This window comes from Magallana gigas, chromosome 9 (assembly GCF_963853765.1).
Source record: "Magallana gigas chromosome 9, xbMagGiga1.1, whole genome shotgun sequence".
Taxonomy (NCBI): domain Eukaryota; kingdom Metazoa; phylum Mollusca; class Bivalvia; order Ostreida; family Ostreidae; genus Magallana; species Magallana gigas.
Window position 1 is genome coordinate 24649380 of NC_088861.1, and position 24874 is coordinate 24674253.

General features: G+C 30.6%; 1 protein-coding gene across 1 annotated transcript in view; it reads right to left on the reverse strand.

The window, feature by feature from the left end:
• Window positions 1-222: 222 nt before the first annotated feature.
• LOC136271865 (uncharacterized) overlaps window positions 223-24874 on the reverse strand; it is a 126134-nt gene continuing 101482 nt past the window's right edge. Inside the window, exons 9-13 of the mRNA XM_066072428.1 lie at window positions 19500-19949; window positions 19308-19405; window positions 1777-2964; window positions 1593-1614; window positions 223-266 (exon numbers count right to left, since the gene is read on the reverse strand). Coding sequence (XP_065928500.1) covers window positions 223-266; window positions 1593-1614; window positions 1777-2964; window positions 19308-19405; window positions 19500-19949 — 1802 coding nt within the window. The remainder of the gene's footprint in view (window positions 267-1592; window positions 1615-1776; window positions 2965-19307; window positions 19406-19499; window positions 19950-24874) is intronic.

A 24874-nucleotide genomic window follows, 5' to 3' on the forward strand; every position in this document is an offset into this window, starting at 1 on the left:
ATAATATTGATCTTATGATTAAAGAAAAATGAAATTGTTAAAAGACATACCAATAAAAGCATATGTTTAAATAGTTCTTCCGGTTCTAATAAATGTAATTTATACTTAATAATTCATTTTTCCCGAATTGTTTTCATCAATATTCACCGTTGTGTCATACGAAAAGAATGTCGTGGTTTTAGTTTTTATTTATTCTTAGCTTGATTTGATTACTAATTAGAACTAACCTTCATGTTTAACTGACTTTTCTGTTTGAGCATCAGAATCTAAAAGGTAAATAGAAAATAGAAAAAATCAAAAAAGGAAATGTTGAATAGGAAAACAATTATATATATATTAAAAATCTTATATGGTACACTATTATAATGGAGCCTATGAGCCACATCGAATATATTGCGTTTGCAGTTTTGATCAGGGTTTGTATAAAAATTCAGACTGACTATGAATAAGTGTACTAGTATTGCTACTTGGACAAATGGCGAATGTAGAATTGTTAGTGACGCTTTATTACATGTACGATGTTGATCCACACACATGATCGTTCGTGAGTCCTCAGCCATGATCGTTTATCCTCGCTAATGATGTAATATTGAAAAAAAAATGAATTGATAAAATTTGGTAAAAATAAACTTGTTTTAACGGAGCTTTCCAATTATGTCTGAATATATGTGTGTTTTCAATACCATACTTGTGTACATAAAAAGGTAGTGAATCAGATTATCAATGCTCTTTTGTGACTTTTGACCCAGTCTGCTGTCAGAGAGGAATAAAAAGATTTGCTCAAAAAGTGTTAAAGAGGGAAACACATTTGCAATAATAAATATTCCTGTAAAACTGTTGGTTGATACGACATGGCTTGATGATTCTGACAGCGCTGACATTAAAACTGCTGTTGAAGGACGTTGTTTACTCAGGGTTTGAGTTCTCAAATCCGGATTGTTAAAAAGTTCAATTTAATGAGTAAAATTTGTTTTAAATACTAAAAGTATTTATGAAATGAACTATTATTGACATAAAAATCGATATTTTTACTAAATTATGGAATTAGGCTCTGACAAAGTTTGACTTTTAGCAAAGCAGAGGAAATTCGGATTAAATTTTTCAGATTTTGTTTTCACTGAAATATTTTTGATAGTACTATAAAATTAAAAGTTAAGATTTTATTTGTTAGTCAACATAATTTTGCATATTTTCTGTTGGTTCATCTTGCTTTTTCGTTTAGATAATCGTATGGCACACACTATAAAAATATTTAAAAATGCCTAAAAATGATAAAAGACACCATATCTCAAAATTTTGATCATTGACCTCATATAGATTTTATGCCAGGAGAGAAAGGTCATTTTACTTAGTTTTATACTATAATGTTTTAGCATTATCATCATTCTGTTTTTTGTTATATTGAATCAAATGTTATATGACATGTTGCTAATCTCAATGATTAAGTAGTCTGCTTTGCATAATGTAATTTTGAATAATCTGAAAAACATTTATACAACAGAAGGTGTACTTTTCTGGAAGTAAATAACCTTCTTTTCCGTCCTTTACTATTTTTATTTTTATTTTCTTTTAAAAAATAATCAGCAACTTACCGTTTTTAAACGGGTCTCCGATCTGTAAATATGAAGTGACGCATGCAATGATAAACAAAATTTGATTCACCAAACATTCATTTTCTAAAGATTTTTTTTATCTATTTGCATTTTAAAACATTAATTTTAGAATTAATTCAAATTTGTGATTTTGTTAAGTAAAGAATAAAAAAACTTAACCTACCCAGCACACTTTATTATCCACTTTATGCCAACCTGCTTTACACGTTCTGCATAGAATTTGTGAATCGGGAAAGCTTTCTTTAGAAAAAAATGATGTGTCATTTTCATCATTAAACACTCCATTCTGGCATTTGTAACCAACTGAACTTGGATACTTTTCAAACGTTTGTATTATTTTACTGACTTCATTTTGTACCTCTGTCTGTGACGTTAAGACACTGGCCTCTTTCTCTAGATCACAGATTTGTACTTGAATCTGGGATTTGCAAACACATAGGACTACTATATGATAATGAAATAAAAAACATGCCACCTTTTCATAAATGCATATCTTGGGGTTTTTTTCGTCGGTTAAAATTGACCACCCTGGTATTTTGAAGCATTGAAATACAACGCCATAAAAAACATGCATTGGAAGTTGTTCCTCTTTGAACTGAAAGCAAAGAATGGATGATTTAAAAAAGTTCTTTAAAATCGTTTCGTCAAACTTCTTTTTGTTCATACTTGGAACCAAATACCAAGGGGTTTCGTTGCTGTATGGTCGCTTTGAATGGCATTTTGCTAATAATCCCAACTGTTCCATATAGGCAATTATTTGGGTTTTGTTCTTAAAATAGTCTTTTCCTTCGTTGGGACATTTTTTCCATATAGCATTCAGTTCTTCGTCTTCTAATTCACCAGTCCATTGGAAATGTTCCCGCTTGTTGTCAGTTGGTTTATCCAGATCTACGTGGTAATTAATTATGCATTTAAACGCATCAACTAACCACTGAAAATCGAGAATAACTGTATCTTTTAATCGTTCCTCTTCAAAAAACAATACAGTGCCAGCTTTATTCAAAAACTTAAGTAACTTTGTAATATCATCATCATGGATTCTATCTTCTTTCAACACTCTTTCATTGAATTTTAATAATTCTGCTCTTGAAATGATCTTTTTGTGTTCTTTCACTTTCAGCAAATATTGTTCAAATATCGCCCACACGGGTTGAATACTCTCTTCTGAATGCTTAAAACTGTTCACAATTTTAGCAATACACTCTTTGAGGTCTTTTAAATCTTTCATTTTTACTCCTTTTGTCGGGAATCCTATGGCATATTTTCGGTCCTTATGCAGATGCCGATAGAGGTGTTGATACACATTATGAGAAAATAAACCGAAAAACTCATCAAAAAAACTTTTGAAGACCTGTAATATAACGTATAACATATCTTAAGACAATCTTTAAGAAAAACAAGTATTTATGATTTGAAGGTTTTCAACTGGCACAACGATGGTTGCTGATTGAATTTGTGTTTAAATAAAAATAAGGCTAAGTTACCCGAACTAGAAATGCACCATAGTGAATTGAATAATTGCAATGCTACACATTTATGTTTGAAGTTTAATGATTGCAAATGATTATCCATATACATTATTGCTTTTATTATTAACATTTTATATGGCACTACATGGAGATAATTTAAGGAAGTATGGGACTCACGATTTTGAATCTACCGCGCAACTCCGAATGACGTAAACCAATTCGCGGTCGTTAAATCTGTTGGTTCAATTCTAAGGTATTAAACAATAAAATTTATAGTGGAAAGGATTTTATATGTTTTTAAAAAAAATAAATCGTGAATATAAATGATAATAAGAGTTAATTTAACCCAAAATTCTTTTTTTACGACATAAATATCGGTTCAGTTTTCGGCAATGCGGAGGAAACGTGGATTTGATTTTGAACGCTGAGAAGACCAATCGCCACATAAAGGTTGCTAAAGCTCAGAAAAAGGATAGTGTAGTGCGAACGTGGACGCTCTCTTGGGCAGACCAATCACATATTTTGATATTACAGCTGAAAAATTCTCATCAGAGATGGAGGAAGATGACTCGACGCCAGCAAAAGCGATCTGTCAAGGTTTGACCTACATGTACATTCATTGATAGAGTAACAGTATTTGGTAATCTCAGCAGGATTAAGTTCGTCGAGACTAAAAGTTTTTGATAGACGTTTCTTCAGGTTTTCAGTTTCGGCAAATCTTGCCGAGACTAGACTAAAAAGTAAAATTGGTGTGGACATCATTGAATTTTTCTTATATAAATGCTATGGCGTTGTAATACACAAGCATTGGTAATTGGTATGTAAGATACCTATGCCTATCAAAGTAGGCATCGTACATATTTGTTAGTAAAGCCCCAAGCACCTGAGATGTAATTTCATAATAAAAAAAATAATTATAATCATTTAAATACAAGTTTTTGACAGTATGCCACTATAGTTCAATACACATATCAGAACACAGTAGAATTCTTTATGTTTCTCATTATTAATAGTTAGATATCATACCACACATACGAAATCTCCTGTCGTCTCTATGCATATTCATTAGTCAAATTATGTGGCATTCAATTTATATTTATACTCTGTCCCGAGTTTTTGCTTCCACTACTTTTCGCTTGATACTTCGATAATCATAAATACCTTTGAGTTCAAACTAAGTTTATCCACTATTATGAAAATGTCCAGATTTTATGTTTTGAAACGCCCCCTCTACCGCTTCGGGTTTCAATACACATCCCAAAATAAAAAGTCTTACTGAGATTTTGCATTGCATTAGCCATTAATAAGCCCTGCATGATGATAATGTTGAAAGATTGTGCGAGGTGTCCGTAGTACTTCCGATTGGAGAAAAGATGTAAACATTTCCCATTATAAATCTCCGTAAGAAATTTGTTTTCGTTCCTGTGAACTTTTATGACTGAAAAATGATAATTTGTCAATTAAGTTATCTAGGATATTTTCCCTTTTATCGACTTCAACAGCATTTCTTTCACAGGTATGTGTATTTTTTGTTAAAAATAATCAAAAAGTGGTGGAAGCAATAACTTGGGACAGACTGTAAGCTACAAATAGAAACTGCAAATGATGATGACTTTGATTTTGTATCAGTAATTTCTGATGCTATATATGGATGAGGTTAAAAATTATTTAGTTTAGATAGAAATTGTAAACTGACAGCCATTATGTGTGGCGTTAAGAGTTAGACTATTAGAAATCCATGACCTCAGGAGATGTATTCTAAAATAGAAAGACAGATTGAATACTTTATGTAATGATATACACTATGGTATACACATTAACTCATAATTGACATACTGACAGCAAAATAAATTTCAAATAGGTGTGAAATAGATGTCAAGTACAATGTCAACCTCAGATGGTGTCTTTTTTTTCGATAAAACAGTGTCTGGAGTTTTTGTGTGACTTGCAGTCTTTCACAATAATGCTCCCTCAAAAATTACTTTTCACAGCCCCATGCCCTTCTCCATGTTGAAATATTTGCATTTATCTGATTGGAGAACATCTAATTTAAAAGTAAAGATTTCAAAAGTCATTGTCTGATATTAACTACTTCTCTCTTAGTAAATATTATTATGTTTGTTAAATCTGAGTTAACCTCAGTGTCTGTTTATGCCTTTATAATATCAAGCTTAATTTTTTTTACTGATCAACTTTGCAACCAACTGGTGTTCCATTTACCGTAATATTCTCTCATGGTGCAAAAATTCCTGATTATGTAACTTAATATTACAGATGTTGACCATGAAGAAGTTTTCCAAATGTCTGGTTGTGGTTGGAGACAGTGGAGGAGTTTGGTGGAATTAGGGATGTAAGCAGATACATATTTAAGAGAGCTCGATGGTCGTGGCCATTTTTAGACTGTATTGATCTTCTAATGAAGAAGAGCTATATATAGAAATATGCTGGTTGGCAGAATAGATAGAGAGAGTGAAGTCATGGCAGTTTATCAGGTATTTGATAAATTACTAGTACATAAACTACTGTGTAATTTCATTTGGTACAGTGTATCACTGTTATTGGTTTAATTTTCATGGATTTCAAGGGTATACTCTTTCATATCAACAAATCAAAACCCACATACAGTAAGGTAAAAGTTAATGTATTATTCCATATATATTTTGACTGAATCCTTAGTCCCAGAGATTATCACTGTGCAATTTATTTTTTGTCATTTATTTTATTCTGTTTAATTCTCTAAGCATGAGTGTGTCAATTGAAAGTATTTCATTTATTTAAAAAGTTTGTTTATTATACATGTATCAGTAAATTCTAAATTATATGATTTTGAATGCCATGGAAATCGGACTATATGTAGTTGAATAAACCCTGAATTGTTGCAGCCCTAGTCTTTGTGAACTATAAATTGTACATCCTAAGAAATCCTTGTGTTTGAATGTCACAACAGTTTTTAGATATTTCTCTAGGTATAAGTATTTAAGTTGATGCTATTTCCCATCTTTCAGGTCATTCATCTATGATCGGGACATTTTCTGGAAAAATAGAAAACTTTTCAACAAGATCAAAATCCTGTCGCACATGTACTTTGTCTCTCAATTCCAAATCAACACCTACTCCACATGAATGCAGTATCAACTGGAACGGAAAGTTCTTTGAAGGCCATGGAGAGTGACATGATAGAAGAGATGGTCAAGGATGTGAATGATGGGTCTGTTTGTATAAAGACAATAGTTGGTGATGAAGATAGCACAATGATTTCCAAAATTTGGATAAACATTGACACAAATATTGGTAAAACATTGGATGCTAATCATGTGAAGGAAATCTTAAGGAACCATCTATACTTTGTGAAAAAATAACACACAACTTTAACTTTCAAAGTCATACAGTATCTCAAAAGATGTTTATACTACATCTTTGCCCAAATAAAAGCAGATGTTGCAAGGATAAGCCAAGGATGCGCTCTTGTTCGCTTCAATATTAATGTTAGGTATATAATAAAATGGTTGATAGCGTTCGTTCTGGAGCGGTAATTGTCAGCTTCATTATTTATGCTCGATTGGTTATACATGTAATAATGTTGAGAGGGCTTTTGATTTGGGTGCATTATTTGTATAAGTTTGTTGATTTATTACATTGTCCATATACATGTGAGGAGTTAAATGTCCAGTATAAACTTGATTAGTATAAAAAAAAATTCATATCATAATATATGGTTGTAACAGTAATGAATGTTGTTCTGCCAAATGGCTTAAAATTATATTCGGCATTTGTACTGTGCATTTTGTACATGATGTAATGCTGATTTCAATCCATTTTTTTTGTTTCAGAGTTGAAAAAAATAATAATGAGATACATGTAGCAAATCATAAATTAAATATTTATTTGTTTATACCTACTAGAAATATTTTGTTCCTACCTGGTATATTGTTATAAGGTGCAAATGGTTTAAAAATTTGTATTTTAACAGAGGAATTTCAAGTTAAGCAGAGGAAATTTGGGATTTAAATAAATAACTTTTTACTTTTTTGGTGAATTTTATAAAGTACTAGCATTGTAGTAAAGATATTATTAATTGACTCAATGTTTATTGAACAAAAAGTTGGTATTGATTATTTCATCAAACCTAGAATAGTGATTAAGTGAAAATGGCCCGATATTGTAAAAACAGACCAGAGTAAATTCAGACTGCAATATCTTTTTATCTAAGTCATTGACATATGAGTTTCTCCTTTTCCAGTGAAAGCATAACATTTGTATATTTCGTTTAAGTTCAAAAATAAAACTTCCAATTATATCAAAACAGATTTTTTGACCATTTTGCATTGAAGGTCAACACAAAAAGCAACAAATTTGAACCATGCAGAGGAAATTCGGTCGCACATTGTATGAGACTGAGGAGGCTTTCAGAATTTTTTTTTAAATAAATTGTTCTTCAGTCAATGTATTATAAATAGCATATAAGAAAAATGAAATAAAATGATTATAAACTATGTAGCATTGCTTCATTTCTGTTGCAAGTGGTGTATTTTGATAAACGGAAGTATTTCCAACAAGGGTATGTTTGGATACCGTTACCATGGAAACAAACATATTAACCTATCAAAAAATTGTTATATTTTGTTAGAAAAAATGCAATGCTATTTGTTGAACCAATTTTTAAATTTTTTTAATTACTTTGGTGTCAGTCCCATACTCCCTTAAGGAATTTTTGCTATGTAAATGGGTCCTCCAATTTTGCACACCAAAATGAAACAATATTGACGGATATTGTTTAGGTGATACTTCTTGAATTTGATATTAAAGCAAGCTTACGTAAAGATTTTGTTTTCAATACCTGACAAATGAAAAACGCAATTGGTTTTTGGCGTTTGATGTAGACTATATATGATAACCCAGAAGATTCAATTAAGATTCGAAATTAAGGTAAGTCCCAACTTAACAAATTTTTGCATAAATCATATACTTTCTAAATTGATGTATTAGTATTATTGCATAAAGTACCCGATTTACACAAAAAAATGCACAGGTTATCTTTCATTTTACCTAAATAATGTGCCAGAGACACAAAAAAAACAAGTCCAGAGTTAATCTGGTACAAGATCTATTTTGAACCAACGCAAAAACAAAATTCACATAATAACTTACATATTTTAAAATTGACTGTGATGTTTTATTCATTTGATACAATATTCATGTTTAAAAAGCATTACACTTGCAGAATGTAGAAAAAATATTTCACATTTTTGCACAAAAAAACAAAAAAACAAACAAACAACAAATTCAGTTTGGTATGATTGTTTTTCTTTTACTTCTAAAAATGGACCTCAGAAGGATACAATAAACCACAAAACACACAGGTTATCTATCATTTTACCGAGTTATGACGTCAGATACGCATCCACCTTCCAAATTCTGAAAGACTATTTTATGGTTTATTTCCTTATAATTGATTAAAATTCAAATAAATATGACAAAATCAATTGATTAATAAAAATAAAAAAGAGATTATTAAATATTCATTTAGAGACATATGTAACAGTTAAAACAAGATATTCACAAATATTACTGATTCAGCAAAAATCAGTATATAGTCAAATGAGTTTCTATATATTGTTTGCATGCCAAGTTTTTTTTAAATTAAGTATCAAATACATGTATCAAGAGTATGAATATTTAAAATGAGTAATAGTTTCAGAAATCATTGTTAATATATACAAAAATGGCAGATCTAACAGACATACATGGTCAGTGAAGATTGATATTCTGTTTTTAGCATCGATATCATTTACAAGTTATTTAAAATAAAGTACATTGAGATCAGTTATCACTCTCAGTTATTCAAATCTTCAACCATCTGATAATTGTATTTGCAGACTTAAAGTGTATACAAGATTACATCTGATAGGGGACCTAATTGTTTACACTGTATGTTTTGGTTTTTTTTTAATTTAAATATTTTATTGTCCCAGACAACTTAAACATTTATTTGATGTCAGGGTTGGGAGGCCCTGAAGTCATCAAATTTACAATATTATTGTGAAAAAAGCTGTACATAGGACATTTTTTGCATATACACACACATTCATCCAGTGTTTATGGTTGTGTACACAGAGTAACTATATATACTAAGATTGTTAACACTGTATGTTGAAATCACTTTCACCGCCACTGCAGCAGCTTGAACAATATCAGATGTTCTCATTGAGGTAAAAAAAACTCAGGTTTTTGAAGTTTTCTCAGTAACATATTCATTTTGCCAGAGTGTTCATCCCAGAGCTGTTCTTTACCTGTACTGCTAGGGTTTTGGCAAAAACATTTTTTTATTGCCAACATAGTCGGAAAAAATCAAGTGGTTGCGTGCAATAGGGATGGGGTAATCGAAAAAAAAGTATTTGTAATGAGTGTAATTAATCATATTTTTCAAAGTAAATGGAAGTAATTTGTAAGTGAGTATCCCTTCAATTACAAGAAATTGAATGTATTTAAATACTTTCCCTAAAATAGCATGTATTTTCAATTACTTTTCAATTACATTTCAATTACTTTTTATTCAAGTTAAAGGTTTAAAAAGGTGTCATATTCAGTTCAGTTCTTTATTACGTTAAGCTTTTTAAAAGCATTACAGCTTATCAGTAAAAATAAATGGAAACACTTATATGTATGTATAGGTATATAAGGTTAACAGGAGAATGACAGACAGAAATTTAATAATAATGTTTAGGTTGCAAACCTGTTTTAAAAGGGCTTGTGTATATACACTAATTAAGTGTCTCATTATGTTTGATGTGTTTATACAACATGACACTCTAGAAAATGTCTAATTTGTTCAGGCCTGATCATGAAGCCCTTTTATACCCAAAATCAAATGTATAGAATAAAAATTTAGTATAAAAAAATCTTGTTCAGAACCAAACATGAACCTAATGACATTGGATTTAATACCCATTTTAATGTTTATATATTATTTTAAAATAAAAAATTTCAATTTTAATGCAAAAATAAAGCAAAATTATGATAAAAAATAAACGCAAACCTTAAACGACATTACCATAAAAATGTTTTGTGGGTCTCAATGCTGTTTATTCATGAATTTATTCTTAAGATATTAAAAGTAATTGAAATGTATTTAATTACATTTGTCAAAGTAATTGAAAATAATTAATTACATTTTTGAAAATCCATGTTATTGTTATTGCAAGTTATTGACAAAATTTTTGATGTATTGGAAAGTAATTAATTACATTTCAAAGTAATTGACCACAACCTTGGCGTGCAATTTATTTAAGATAGTAGGTTAGCTGCTAATGTAAATAAAAAAAACTCCACAGTATGTCTGCTTTTTCGATAACATGCTTCTTCATGTGTTTCTCCCTTTTGTCCAATTCACAAGGAATGATTGCATATGATCATGATGATGGTTCGACCAATATCAACTTGAGAACTATTAACCTAAACAAGACATAGACATGAATATTTATAATAAAGACTCAAACAATGACGAATTTGTAAAAGGTCAGTTTATAATATATAAAGATCAGTAAATAAGAATGAATAAACGAATGTTATCAATACAAATATCACTTTTGTTCCAATACATGTACATTGTTCCAATAATAATACACATGAGACAATTGCATTTCTTAAATTTATTTATGGTTGTGTTTTCATCGTTTGCCGTGTAATAGTTTTATGGTTTTTCATTTATCATCTAGCAGCGGCTATACTTGCTTTAGAAAATTGATTCGATCACACATCAACATATCATAATGACTTACCGATAACTAAAGGTTTAGGCCACACGCAGGTGCAAAAAAATCTAATATTGACTTTGTATCGTCACAGTGGTGTTCTGTGAATGGCGATCTCCTCTTGCTTCATATATTTATCAGCTTAGGACGTTGGTTTTAAAAATATTTCCCTTTTTCTTCTCGAACAGAATATGTTCCATAAATAACCGGTTCTTTTTCGAGCAGTTTGAAATCAAAACAGATAAAGGTATATTTCAGCTTCCGGTTTAACACGAGTAAGCACCTTCTTTAAAAATACGAAATTTGAAATTTGAGATTCACAATCTAATTAAACGTTCAACTCAAGAAAATGAAAAAAATGTATCCTAGCAAAGCAAACTAATCTGAATAAAGAGCATATGTACACGCTCTCACCTACATTTCAATCAGGCATAGGCACGATTACTTGAAAAAGTAATCGATTGATATAGATTACATATAGGAGTTTTGTGTAATCAATAATTCATCGATTACACTCATTTTTGTAATTGTGCTTTGTGCATATCAGTAGTGACAGGAATTTATCAGATGTTTCTTAAAAATTAAATAATAAAATTCATGAGTGAATTCAAATTCAAATTAATATTTATTTTCTTGGGCGCTTTTGCTATAGCTTACGGAATTCTAAAGATATTACCAGTCAGTCCATAACAATTTCGCTAAGACGTAGAACACAACCAAACATGACATTAATTTTGGATTCCCTATCACCAGGAGCGATTTTTTTTATTTGTCATGCATATTTGGTATGAATATTTTTATTAAACGGGTTTTAAGAAAGACTTTATTCATTAAAATATATTCCGAGAAAATAGCAAGTTTTAAAATCATCTGACTGAAGAAGAGTATGAGACGCATACTGCTTACTACTTCCCGAGATCAGGCAGAGGCATATGTACATGGACTACCCAATCTTTGCAGGATTATAATTCGCTCAAAAATGATATAAACCAGAAATTTTGACAAAATGTTATATGAGATGGTTACATATTAGTTAAAGCTAAACTACGCCATAAGAAAGAAAACGAGACCTTCAGGGATTTTGGTTAAGCAATAGAAGATTTATAAATGTGCTTTTCAGAGTAATCGGGAATTCATAAGAGAAAGTCTTTTCTTAAAGTTGCCTTCCTAATAAAGATTTAAGACTTCCCGGGGGTGTTAAGGAAGCATATGAGCAATTTAGCGTCTTATTTTGACTGTTACATTTAAAGTCGTGAGATTGAATAACTGTTTTAAATCAGATCAAATACTTAGTATCATCATTGAGATAGATGCCGATGTAATAAAATCGGGTAGTACATTACTCCAACATCGGTGCATTATCAAGTGACGAATATATATAGCTTACGTATATTCCTTAAATAATATAAAATGAGATAGAACAACACGTTGTAACCCCTATTGAAATAAAACCACTATTGAAATAAATTATTTCAATAGTGGTTTGGAATGTACTTCATTAGTAGAATCACTTTGCAAACACTATTGAAATAAATTATTAGTCCACTACAGGTTTCAACGGCGGGGATTATAGCTTTCCTCTCCGTCCGTCCGTCCATCTGTCCGTCCGTCTGTCTGCCCCACTTCAGTTTTCCAGACTTTTTTTCTCTATGCGTCTGAGGATTAATATGAAATTTGCTGAATAGCTTCAAAATGTCAAACTACAGATCAGGTTTACTTTTGTAGCGTCTGGTTGACATATTTTCGAGAAAATATTTTTTTTATATTCCAATTTTTAATGTTTGGGTTCGTTATCGGGTTTCGAGGTGTATTAAATAAACGAGGAAAGTATGTAGTCAGTAATAATATCGTTCATTACTTGTACCATTATTTTTATTGTTTATAACAAACCAAAAAGTTCTGTAAAATAGTGTCAAGCATTGTGTTGTAAATTTATTTCACATGGTTTTTTTTATATTATTACAATCGGGTTAGTTATCGGGTTGGTCTGTTGATTCGGGGTCCAGAAATGATATTCTGCATTCCTATTAAAAATTTCATTGTATAGTGTTTTTTGTTACTTTTTGAATTTTTTTTTTTGAGAGAGTACTTCTGTGGAAAGTGGCGTGTTTTTCATTTTTATTTCTTAAGGGTTTGGTACAGTGAGCAGTCAGTTTGATGTTTTGCATCAAAACATCTTGTGATGAATGTGTGATGAATGTGTGATTAAAAAAAACTAACTTTGATTTTCTCCACATTTCGATGTCGGCGAAAACTTAATATTTGGGTTTATGTGAGACACAGATAATGACAAAACATCGATCATATGTAACGATGTCCAGAAAAAGGAAGAAAGACATTGTTCTCTCTGTGCGATGGGCAAAGGTCCGTTTGATTGTGCGACTTGCTGTATTGAGAACACCCGATCCGTTGTTATTTGTGAAAAATTTGTTTAAACGACTTAACATTGGTACGACAAAATATAGGGATTTACCCTGATCTAAAAATGTAGGTTTTTTTTTGGTCCTGCTGCCTGCAAGCTGCAAAACATGGAGCCTTGTCGTTTATTAATTGCTGTTTACATTACTTACTGTTTACTTAATGTTGTGCTTCACATTTATTTATAACAGAAATATATACTTAATTATACTGTGGACTCTGTAACAAGAATTTTCCAAGTTCCCATTCAGCACAAATACCTTTTAAACTCTCCTGGCAACGCCTATCGCCAATTTTTTTAAAAAGTTACTAGTCTGAACGTGTAAAATTACATACAATGTACTATTTTTTTTAAAGATTTCTAATTTTTCATATTTTGCCCTTTTTTGATGATTTTTCAGCTTTTTAGACCTCCCTAAGCTTATTTCCTGCAAAGAATTGACAGTACCATGTGTGTGCCACACTTTAACATGTCTAAAACTGTATAGCATAATATGTCCCATCCACCTACTTTTTGTGTTAATTTAACTTTTGTCTGTAACTTGCAAATTCGCTGTGTAAAGTAAACACAACAGTCATAATTGCAAGTATCGTATTTTAATTCTGATTCTCATGTACATAACATATTGACCTACATGTACATATTCCATACCAATGTCAACAGGAGACATCTCTCTAATTAATGATGATCATTAAAAAACATTTCATGAATCTAAGCAACACGTTTAAGCCTTAAAATACAGCAATTCTCAATTTTACAAAAAAAAATATTGACGGGTTCTTTATTCGGGTATTTATTTTTACTGAGCAGGTGAATTGATATTCAAACCACATATTCTAAAGATATAGATCCAAATATACGTCCGGGATCTAGCTGATGAAATATTTAAGAACCAAAGTTCTAAGTGGGTTTTTTAAATAAATGAAATTAACACATCTTTTTGTCTTGATTTCCATCTAACTCTCAGGTGGAAATTAAGAACGATGAAGCGTTCTTGACCTCTGTTTACGACTCTACCTCTTGACGTTTCTCAGATATCACAAACACTTCAGGTTGGTTGAATTTCGCCCAGGGTTTTAAGACTGTTCAGGTTGTCGAAGTAAATAACGATTCATTGATAGAGGAGAAATAATATATAAAACAATGTTAAGAGTGCAATGTACAGCTGACAAGAAGAGATTCACTCGAAAGACCCAGTCAACATTTGGAAATAAGGGAGGACCTGAGGTTTGGTTTGGTATATGAGTGGTATATATCGCTGGAATATTTATTGCATTCATTTTATTAATGAAGAAGCAAGCTCTTGTCAGTTGTATTGATTTATGACACTTTAGCACTGGTAGCACTTTTCATCAAATATGAAATAAAAATGCGAAAAATTTTCACTAACGGTTTTGTGATTTAAAAAAAAAGGTTAGGTTCCGAACGCGAAATGTCACTCAAAGGAAAGGTGATAAGCCATATCAATTAGTTATTATTTGCATGTATTAATTGCATTCACCCTAAATTAAAATTCTATGGTAGTTAATGACAGTTGATAAGGACTCAATCGGTATTGCCCTATTTATCTGTGATATTAATGAGAAGACATATCGGTTATTAAATGCTAAGAAATTCACATTATTTCTTTTGAAATTTATTCTATTTAACAAGCCTAACATCTATACAGCTAGAAATTTATTTCACATTATACATTTTGACAAAAACAGCGTGCACTAAAAGATAAGACTCCTCTAACCGTGCAGTGTATATATTTGGCAGTGTAAACCGAGTTGTATATAATGAACAAACGTATATATTGATGATGTGTACTTACTGTTGTATAGTTTTTAATATATATTTTTTGTCCCTTATATGTTTTATTGATCCCATTTACAAAAATGTGTTATATATATATATATATATATATATATATATATATATATATATATATATATATATATATATATATATATATATATATATATATATATATATATAATCCAAAATGAGTGAAAGGTGATGGTACTGGACGACTTACAAAATTTCCACAAAATTCTTAATTCTCTACATGACAGCCTACAATTTACAATAGAAATTAGTGAAAAAGAATTACCCTTTTTGGACATTTTAGTGATAAAAGAGGGAATGAAAATTACTACGGATCTTTCCTACAAGAAGACAGATTCTCACCAGTATTTGTTTTTTGATTCATGTCATCCTTCTCATACAAAACGAAACATCCCTTTTAATATGGCCCGGCGAATCTTTACCACCGTTGTAGATGAAGAACGGAGAAGAACAAGACTGTCCGAACTTAAAACATTTCTTACTAGACAAAAATATCCTATACAGCTCATCGAATCAGCAATACGTAAGGCGACAGAAACACCAATTGCAGAACTTAGATCAATTAAACAACGTGAGGAAAGCAACAATACCAAAATTCCTTTTGTTCTCACCCACAACCCGAGGAATCGCAACATGTTTAAATCAGCCAAACAGTTTTTCCCTATTCTACAACAATCGGAAAACTTACAAGAACTGATCCAGCCTAATGATATACTTCACAGCAGACGGCAACCTCCAAATCTGAAGAACATTCTTACCAAAGCCAAATTCACTTCAAACCCCGTAAAACCAACTGTATCTAAATGCGAGGATCCACGATGCGGGACTTGTCCTTTTCTACAAACCGGCCCATCCATAATGTTCAAGAACGGTATGCATTTCAACTTTAATTTAACAATGAATTGCAAATTCAAAAACCTGATTTACTGCATGACGTGCCCTACTTGTGGTGACAACTATATAGGACAAACTGGAACCAAACTCGCAGATAGAGTGCGCGTCCACAAGCAGCAGATTAGAGACCCATCTGTGAGGAACACACCATGCAGCGGCCATTTTGATATATGCGGAAAGGGAATGTTTTATATTTTCCCTTTTTATAAAGTGAAAGAAAACAATGAACAATTGCGTAAAGCTAAAGAAAATCATTTTGTTAAACTGTTTAAACCTAAGTTAAATTCTTAAGATTTTGTATTTTTAACATCTGCATATATATACATGTATATAATTATGTACAAGAAACACTGGACTTTTATCATTATAATTGTTTTGACTCTTTTTATGCATTGTATAATGTTTTGACGTCACAATGTTTTGACGTCACTATGTTTTGACGTCATAATCACGTCTTCAACAGTTTGTTTGTATAGCGTTGCCTACCTAACGTCACGAGATTGACGTCATAATGTTCTTGTTTATTTTGGGTTTTTTTTAAATCTACTGAAGAGCCCGGTAGGGCTAAAGCGCTATAGATAAAAGTTGTTTGAGCAGTGGACTTATTTTTGTGTTTATTTATCCCCGGTACCAAGAAAAAGGATTTATTGAATATATATATATATATATATATATATATATATATATTTATATATATTATCATTATTACTTATTAGGTTAGTTACTGACTCACTACGTAAATATATTGGGTTGATCAATCTCATAGATGGCGAGGCAATGTGACGTCAATATTCTAAGGGCAACTACTCTAATTTTAAAGATTTTCAAAGGGCAACTACTCCAAATACTTTAAGAACTTACGGCATGCAGTTTATGTATAAAATACTATTTAATGTCGAAATGAGTAAGCGAAGCGTCGACCAATGACGGCCATATTGCCTAATATTATTTCTCACCGAACAAATATAGAAATATATGAGGCAATCACGTGCTATGTTTAAACCAATGAAAATGTGACATCTTCATGAGCAACGGCTGTTATATGTACGTAATGTTTGTTTATATCTGATTGCTCGTTCCAAACAATCCTTGTTTGTTCACATTGCAGTGTTTCTTTCGATAAGTGCATATTGTCTATGCATCTGGAAATGATAATTGAATAATAAAGATTTCCTTTTGAATTTTTATTATTTATTTATTAGACGTTTTATATGAAATTAATAATTAGAGTTAATAAACTTTAATGTTTTGCTACGTGTATTATTATGAATAAAGGATTGTATCCTTAAATTTTATGTCATAGTGAGATGGGAAATACACACTTTGTTTGATAATTATACCATTGCCAACGTGACATTTTTGCACCCGTCTAAGGTTTAAGCATTGAAAATTCAAATTTGTCATACGATAGACCGTTGCTAATAGGGTATAAAACACTTGTAATTAATGTATTTCACATGTCTAGTGAAATATTTACCTTTACACAACGAAAAAACGAAAAAATTCCCAAAGGAAAAACAATGTTTTATATAACATTTAAAATTTCCCTTTTAATTCCAACAATTCACATGTGTGAATTAAATTCCTGTAGGAAATATTTTTCTCGTATAAAATTTTTTGGAAAATGTAATAGGGTTTTCATTGTTTCCAGTGAGATATTTATTTCTTCTATGGGAATGTCATATTTCTTTATGGGATATTACATTCTAAGGCGAGAAACACTAAAAACAGAAGTAGTTATATCTTCTCCAGACAAGGGTCTATCATTTGATATACATATATATTTTACGAAACTCCGTATAACTTCATAACAAAAATGAATTCAAACTAACATTTTGATTGTTCGATACCAAAGATTGTATTGTTAGAATATTTTTTAAACACACGTGTGAAGAACGGCAGAGTAAGAAATGCAGTAAATTATTTCTGCTTTAAAAAGATAGCTCAGTACATGGTGTTTGGCATTTGACATTATTTAATGTAATCAACTTTCACAAATGATTGTATAAAATAACCCAACGATCAGTATAATGCGGAATGTAATGACAGCCACGTTACATTACGATGCCGTTTTCCTACTTGGGCTTCAAGTTACAGCCAGTGGATAAAGCTTTAGTAGCTCATAATTTGGTTTTTTAAAATACGTATTAGAGCTGCTAGCGCTCATTGTAGAATTTATTAGGTCACGCAAATTTACATTTAAATTCTACAATTTTATTTATTAAATGATTGTTTTTCATAATCATTTTCAATAATGGTAAAAATCTAACTTTTAGTTTCCCCTTTCGCTACCTGGCGGAAGATATCAAAGATTATGTTTTTAATTGCTAGTAAATAGAAATCCACGGACCTAGCAAGTTCATGCGGGGACAATCACGTCAATTAAACTGTGCGCTATTGTTTCAAACTTGATTGACAAGCGGCATTATTTTGGAGTTTGTAAAGGTAAAATGGCGGGCGTTTCGTAAATGTTCGAAAACACAAATGCCACCTTTGCATTAGCATTATTATCCAGCACAGTGTTAAAAACTTATTGTGCTATCAGATATGGAATTTCGTAGATACATTTTTCCTTTCCATCAGATGCTTCAAACCAGAAATGGAAACTATTAGCCTCCCTGTTTATAATAAGTTAAAATTGTCAAACTGTTAATTGGTTAATATAATCAATGTTGCCCAAGAACTCAGTCAAAATTTGTTTTGTTATAACAAACCAAAATTTAAGAAAGTAATGAAAACAGGCTGTAATTTTCTCAGCTCAACAAAGAATTCACGCGTCCGTTGTTTACTTGCTGACTGTCTATTATGACGTCACCTTGTTTTGAAGTCGCAAAGAGTTACTTACTTCATCGTTTACGAATCAACAAATCAGAAGCGATTTATTGAAATAGAAGGAATATTCTTTAGATATTATTCCTAGCCGGTCAATATTTAAAAGAATATTGACCGGTCAATATTTTTCGGACGAGCTTATATTACAATTATTGACTATTCGTATATATAGAGGTATGTAGTGAGAATGTACTGAATATATTACAATACTTCTTATAACACATTCCTACAAAGCTATATTTTATCATAACGTCATAAAAGCACAATGGTAACGCTCACCTACCGTACAACGGAAACATTGTGTAGAAAATAAAATTTTCCTTAAAAAATCTTTATATTTTTATCTGTATTTTGTTTATTGTGTTCACTTTTATAAATGATATCGAAAATATTTCATGAGAAGTATCAATACACTGTAATATACTAAAATGCGCAAAAACATGCGCAATGAAAACTAAAGTCGGCCTCCTTGAAATTTAAGGCTTAAATACATAATTACCGTTTCCTCTATTTTGTCAGCATGGGTGCCTACTACAATCACTGGTGTTGATTCATCGCTAAATCTGTCGATTGACTTTAACCAAAATTCGTAGTAATCTACAAATAAAATGCAAAAGTATACACTATCAAATTGGATACATAATTTTAGATTATTATTACAAGTTTCACAAACGTTCATATAATTGAATACCTTTATATGTCCATGACTCGAATCGAGTACAGCCTTTTTCATCAGTTTCCGGATCCTCAACTATTTCATCCAGTTTTTTGGTCATATCGACAACCAAGATATAAAACGTTCCTGGGCTTAGATAAATTTGATGATAAGAATAGTACATTTTTTGTCCTGCAAAGTCTAAGAATGTAATTTGAGGACCTAGGTAATCTGTTCCAGACATTTCTTTAAGATAATAAGCCATAATCTCTGAGACTGCAATTGTTTCATACCCATCACCTTCCATGCCTTCGTCATTATTAATGTCATTATCTTCCAATAGCATTTTGTCTGGTGATGGTTGCAGTTTCTTGTTTTCCTGCTTACTACGGTTTTGAAGACTCTCATTATGTTCACTCAAAGCTCTATTCTCATTACATTCACTCCATCCTTCTTGTTTTGTATTTTGCACATTCGATGAGAAATCTACGATAAAAGTATAATTTTGTCTGAACTACTTTCAGATGAATCACATCCAACAATTGTATAGTTTTTAAATATGTAATGAAGATTGATGTCTAGTATATCATAAGAATAGACTGCTTTGAAATCTTCAGTTGCTTATTGATAATCAAGAACACTTCAACAGAATTTAATAATAAGTAATGCCATAATGTATGATTATCTACAATGCAAAGACAGATCCAGCACAGGCACGCCGGGCGATCCGTCCCCTTCCACGTTCAAATTACCGATACTTTTATGTTTGTATTAATTTGTTTTGCATGTAAATACTTTTAATTTTGTTTATAATTATTTGTATTTTATAGATTATTTGTTAATTTAAATTTATACACAGTGCAAACGTAATGTTACATGCACATGACTATAAATATAATCTATAATATTGGGCATGGAAATGGTAAGAAAGTAAATACTTTTATCAGGAAAGAGGCAAATGCCTAATTGCTATGCATCTTCGCTACCCCAAAGTTTAACGGTCTTAGCAAACTCTATCTTAATTTCATTTATTGTCAGCTTGGTAAATCAAAACCAAATCTGCTGTGAAAATATAAAAGATATGAATTAAATGTTCTTAACCGATTGTACGAATATGATTTTCATTTATACATATGAAATAAACGTTAATATTGGATTCTTACAAATGTAAAATTGACTTTTACTAATTTAAAATCTTTAAACTTTTTCCTAACGCTATTAATAACGAATGTTATGCTATGGATGTCAACTATCTGTTACAGATTTTAAGTTGGGTCCCATTTTATCCTTTTTTATAAAAGAGTGGGTTTTTTTAATTTTGAAATTAATAGTAAGACATCTTGTGTAAAGATTCGTGTTTTAACATGCTATTCTTCGGACCAGAATGTCCACAATGTGTTCATCTCCTTTACAACATATTTTTCAGCCAGTATCAAACATCTGCAATTTTTGATACACTGTTTCTTGAGAAAATTATTTTGATTCTGTTTTTTTTTTCAAATCAAGAATAATGTGAGAAAAACGCAACAATTGTCATTTGGTTTGTTGAATAATAAAGAAGAAATTTTAAATACAAAATTTTTTTTTAACAAAATAGCACACACTTTGACTTAGCTTAATATATTGGTATTTTCATGGTTTACTGGCATTATTTTCTTTTTAGAATTTTAGAGTGCGTGTATCAATCACTTGAAAAACAATTTCTTAAAAAAGCATGCTTATTTATATTTACACAATATTCAAAACAAGTGTACCTCCATTTCGCTTAGTCAACTCGAATGAAAAAAGAACCAAATAAACTTTTCTTCATAAAATTTTAAGTGAATTGGTTGTTACGTTTTTAACAGTGGTGGAAGTCGTTATATTTAAGAGATAGCCCTTTGATAATTTTTTTCTTTGTAAAAACTGTGTGAACGGTACATGTGGATTCTTAAATGCAAGTTCACGTACACATTTTGAAACCCTGAACCCTGAACCCTGAAGAAGTTAAAGATCAAAACGTGCCTAACATGCACAATATATTATCAATACATGGTCTATACCACAATTTTGTATTTTTGCAATAATGATTAATAAATATTTCTAAATAGGATGATTGATATTGAATAGGTGAAAATTTGGATTAACTATTCCTCTTATTCAGTTTATTATGTTTGTACATTTTGTAGCTATTAAATCTCAAAATTAAGTTACTGTGTGTTTTGTTGTATCATTTTAAACATTTTGTGTTTGTCTTATGTAGTACAGCATATCAAATTACTGAACGACGAACAATAGAAAAAACCAGCAAAAATTGCACTAAAATCTATTTTAGATAGAATATCTGCTTACAAATTTGATAATTGACTTTTTGTAGTCCGAGCAACCTGAATCAGTCTCATTTTGAAAGCAAACGCCCGTAACTTTCTCAACAAGCTCTTTTTTACTCCAATGGCAGTAAAGTAGTGATCGAAACAAGTATTGCGACTAAATGCTTTTTCATGAATTCATGTCAGCTTAAAATTAAATCGCATTATGACCTAGAGTTAAAGAGGTTAGTTCCTCTGTTTTGGAGTAACCATTTTGGATCATCTCTAGTCAAAATATTCTGCATTATGTAATAATTCTACTCGTATATCTATATTTTACAATGCCAAATAAACTATATTAAATACAATAGTTAGAAGAAAATTACATATTTTATAAGGAGCAATATTAAATTTTTGGCGAAAGGTATTAAAAAGAAAATAAACATTTATGCTAACTCAATATTTAGAGTAATGATATTAGTTTCCTAATTTTCAGTGCAGACCAAACTTTTAGATAGTTTGTGCATAACGATAGTTTCAAGTTGTTCCAAAATTCATTTTCAAACATCTTTTTTCAATATCTTTGTTGACATATTTTGCCATATTTACATGTAGTTGATAATAAATAAAAGTCAGGAAAAAATTTACTCAAGTTTTTGCCTAAAATTAGCTTATTTAAAGCCATACATGTATCTCATTTTTTATATTTGTGACCGTTATTATTTTGTTTTCACTTTTACATGAAACATTATATTTTTATTTATTTGTATGCAAAGTTTTGGAAAGATGGCATTACTAAAAAAAATTTTTACTATTAACGTTATAATTTGATTTCTCCAACTTTTTGTAACAATCTCTGTAACAAACATATAACTTTATGTACACAATTCACTTGCATTGGAAGCCACCATCTTTTTAAGACTTTGGCCTAATTTTTTATTTTATACAGACTATATGCGTTTAAAAAAACCTGCATGAAAATCATCTTTAAATCATCATTAAATAGGATTCAAACTATAAATATTTGTTTGATTTCTTCAAATAACAAATTTCAATGCCGTATTCTAGCAATAATTTCAGGACAATTATCATTTCTGTATTTAAAAAAATGTCACAAACAAATGTTTTTTTTTTCGAATTATGGACATTAATTGTATTTCAGGTGCCAACCTCATAATGACCAAAGTGGGTCCGTAAAATTAAGGGTCACTTTCAAAATTTTATATGTCATTGACACTTACTTTGATTTTATTTATATTCTATACGATTTCTCTGAGCATTTTTTTTTTATTATTGAAGTTAAAGTATGAGACTTTTCAATAATGTCATTGTAAGTTAAATATTCAATGTCTGAGAACAGCATTTTAATTGTGCAAAAAGTTCAAAATATTAATTAGGCTCTGAAACTGGGAATTTTTTTATAATCATTTTAATTCATTTCAGATAGAATAAGTTTTTATTTAGTGCCAATCCAAAACAAGAGAAAACAGCCATTGTTCTGCATTTTACACTTATAGTGCAGAAATGCACTACAGTTTAAGATAATTCACCGTAGCGCCAAGAGAAGCATTTAGATACCCATGTTTTGTTTTGAATTTTGGCTAAGCTGTTTGTGTAGAATTTCAGTATACTTAAAGAACAGTAAGACTTTTTACTGCTTGATACAACCCCCTTAAAGCAATATGAGGTGCAATTTCCATGTTGATTTTTTTTAACGAAAGTCTTATTCTATACCAAAATTACAAAAATATCATGGTTTTAAATATCTTTTAACCAGATTTTGGTGTGAAAAGGCCGTTATAAAGCCTTAATTGGACCATAATTAAGTTTATGTCGTCTTCTACAAAATTGATTTGCTGTATATTCCTTAGAAGAAAAACCTTTCCTCTGACAAAAATTTATGGTTTTTTCAAACTTCAAACATAAAAGTTTAAGTTAAATGATATGCAGACTTATATCATACTAGCCGCTTTTTGCAGCAAAATAAAATTCTAAAACATAGAGCTCATTTTGATTTCAGCAATTAAAGTCCACCACTATCTTAATGAAATCATTAGAATGATATATTAAGTAACGTACAAACTTTAACAAAGAGTATATAAATTTCAGCTCAAATTGATTTCTTTGAAAAAAGTTAAAAACGAAAAAGTCTTCGCAATAGCAGCAACACTTTTTCAGAATTCAATATACAGATACGATTTATCATATGAAATTTAAATCTAAAAAATGGTATGGCTTTGGGATAGAAAAATGTGTTTAATTTCCAAATCCGTGAGAATTATGTATTTATTATGGGGCTTCATATGTATTCCTGCATCGTTTTATGAATGTTGAAATCCGTATATATATATATATATATATATATATATATATATATATATATATATATATATATATATATATATATATATATATAAACACACACACACACACACACACACACACACACACACACACACACACACACAGACAATAGTCACAGAGTAATCATCATAAAACGGACTTAGTCTATCTTATTAACATGGCCCCAAACACAAGTGAAACTTATTTGGACAAGCAGAACAAGGAACCTCTATCAAGTTCCAACCTTTTAACTGGCTCGGTAAACGCTTATTACGACTAGTTAACGGGTCATTGTCTCCGTAAAAAAATTGTAGTGGCTACATTAATTATATTATTGCTCTTGACTGGTTTGCACTTACATACCCAGTCAGTTTATTTATACCAAGTTATTTTTTTTTTACCACTGGTGGCGCAGACTATGCCACAGCATTTGGTATAGTCTCGTCATACAAGGCTTTATATTGATGCCTCGGCTCCCTCACTTAAACGGCCATGACCAATTCAGCCAATAAAAAGAATACAGTATGATAGCTACCGGTATTTCCTCTTGTTTTATTTATTGGTATCCTGGCACTCCCTAATTATGTACTTTCATCTTTGAAAAGTATTGTTCATGCATTCAAAAAAATTCAGATAACAGTTCAGTTTTAGAACAAAACTATTCGAATTCCTCGGTCACGGATAAGTGCATTACAAACAAGGTACTGTGGATTTATTTTTATTCGTTGGGGTCAATGTTCGTGGATAGCCAAAGCTTTCCTGGTTCGTGGGGACCAAATT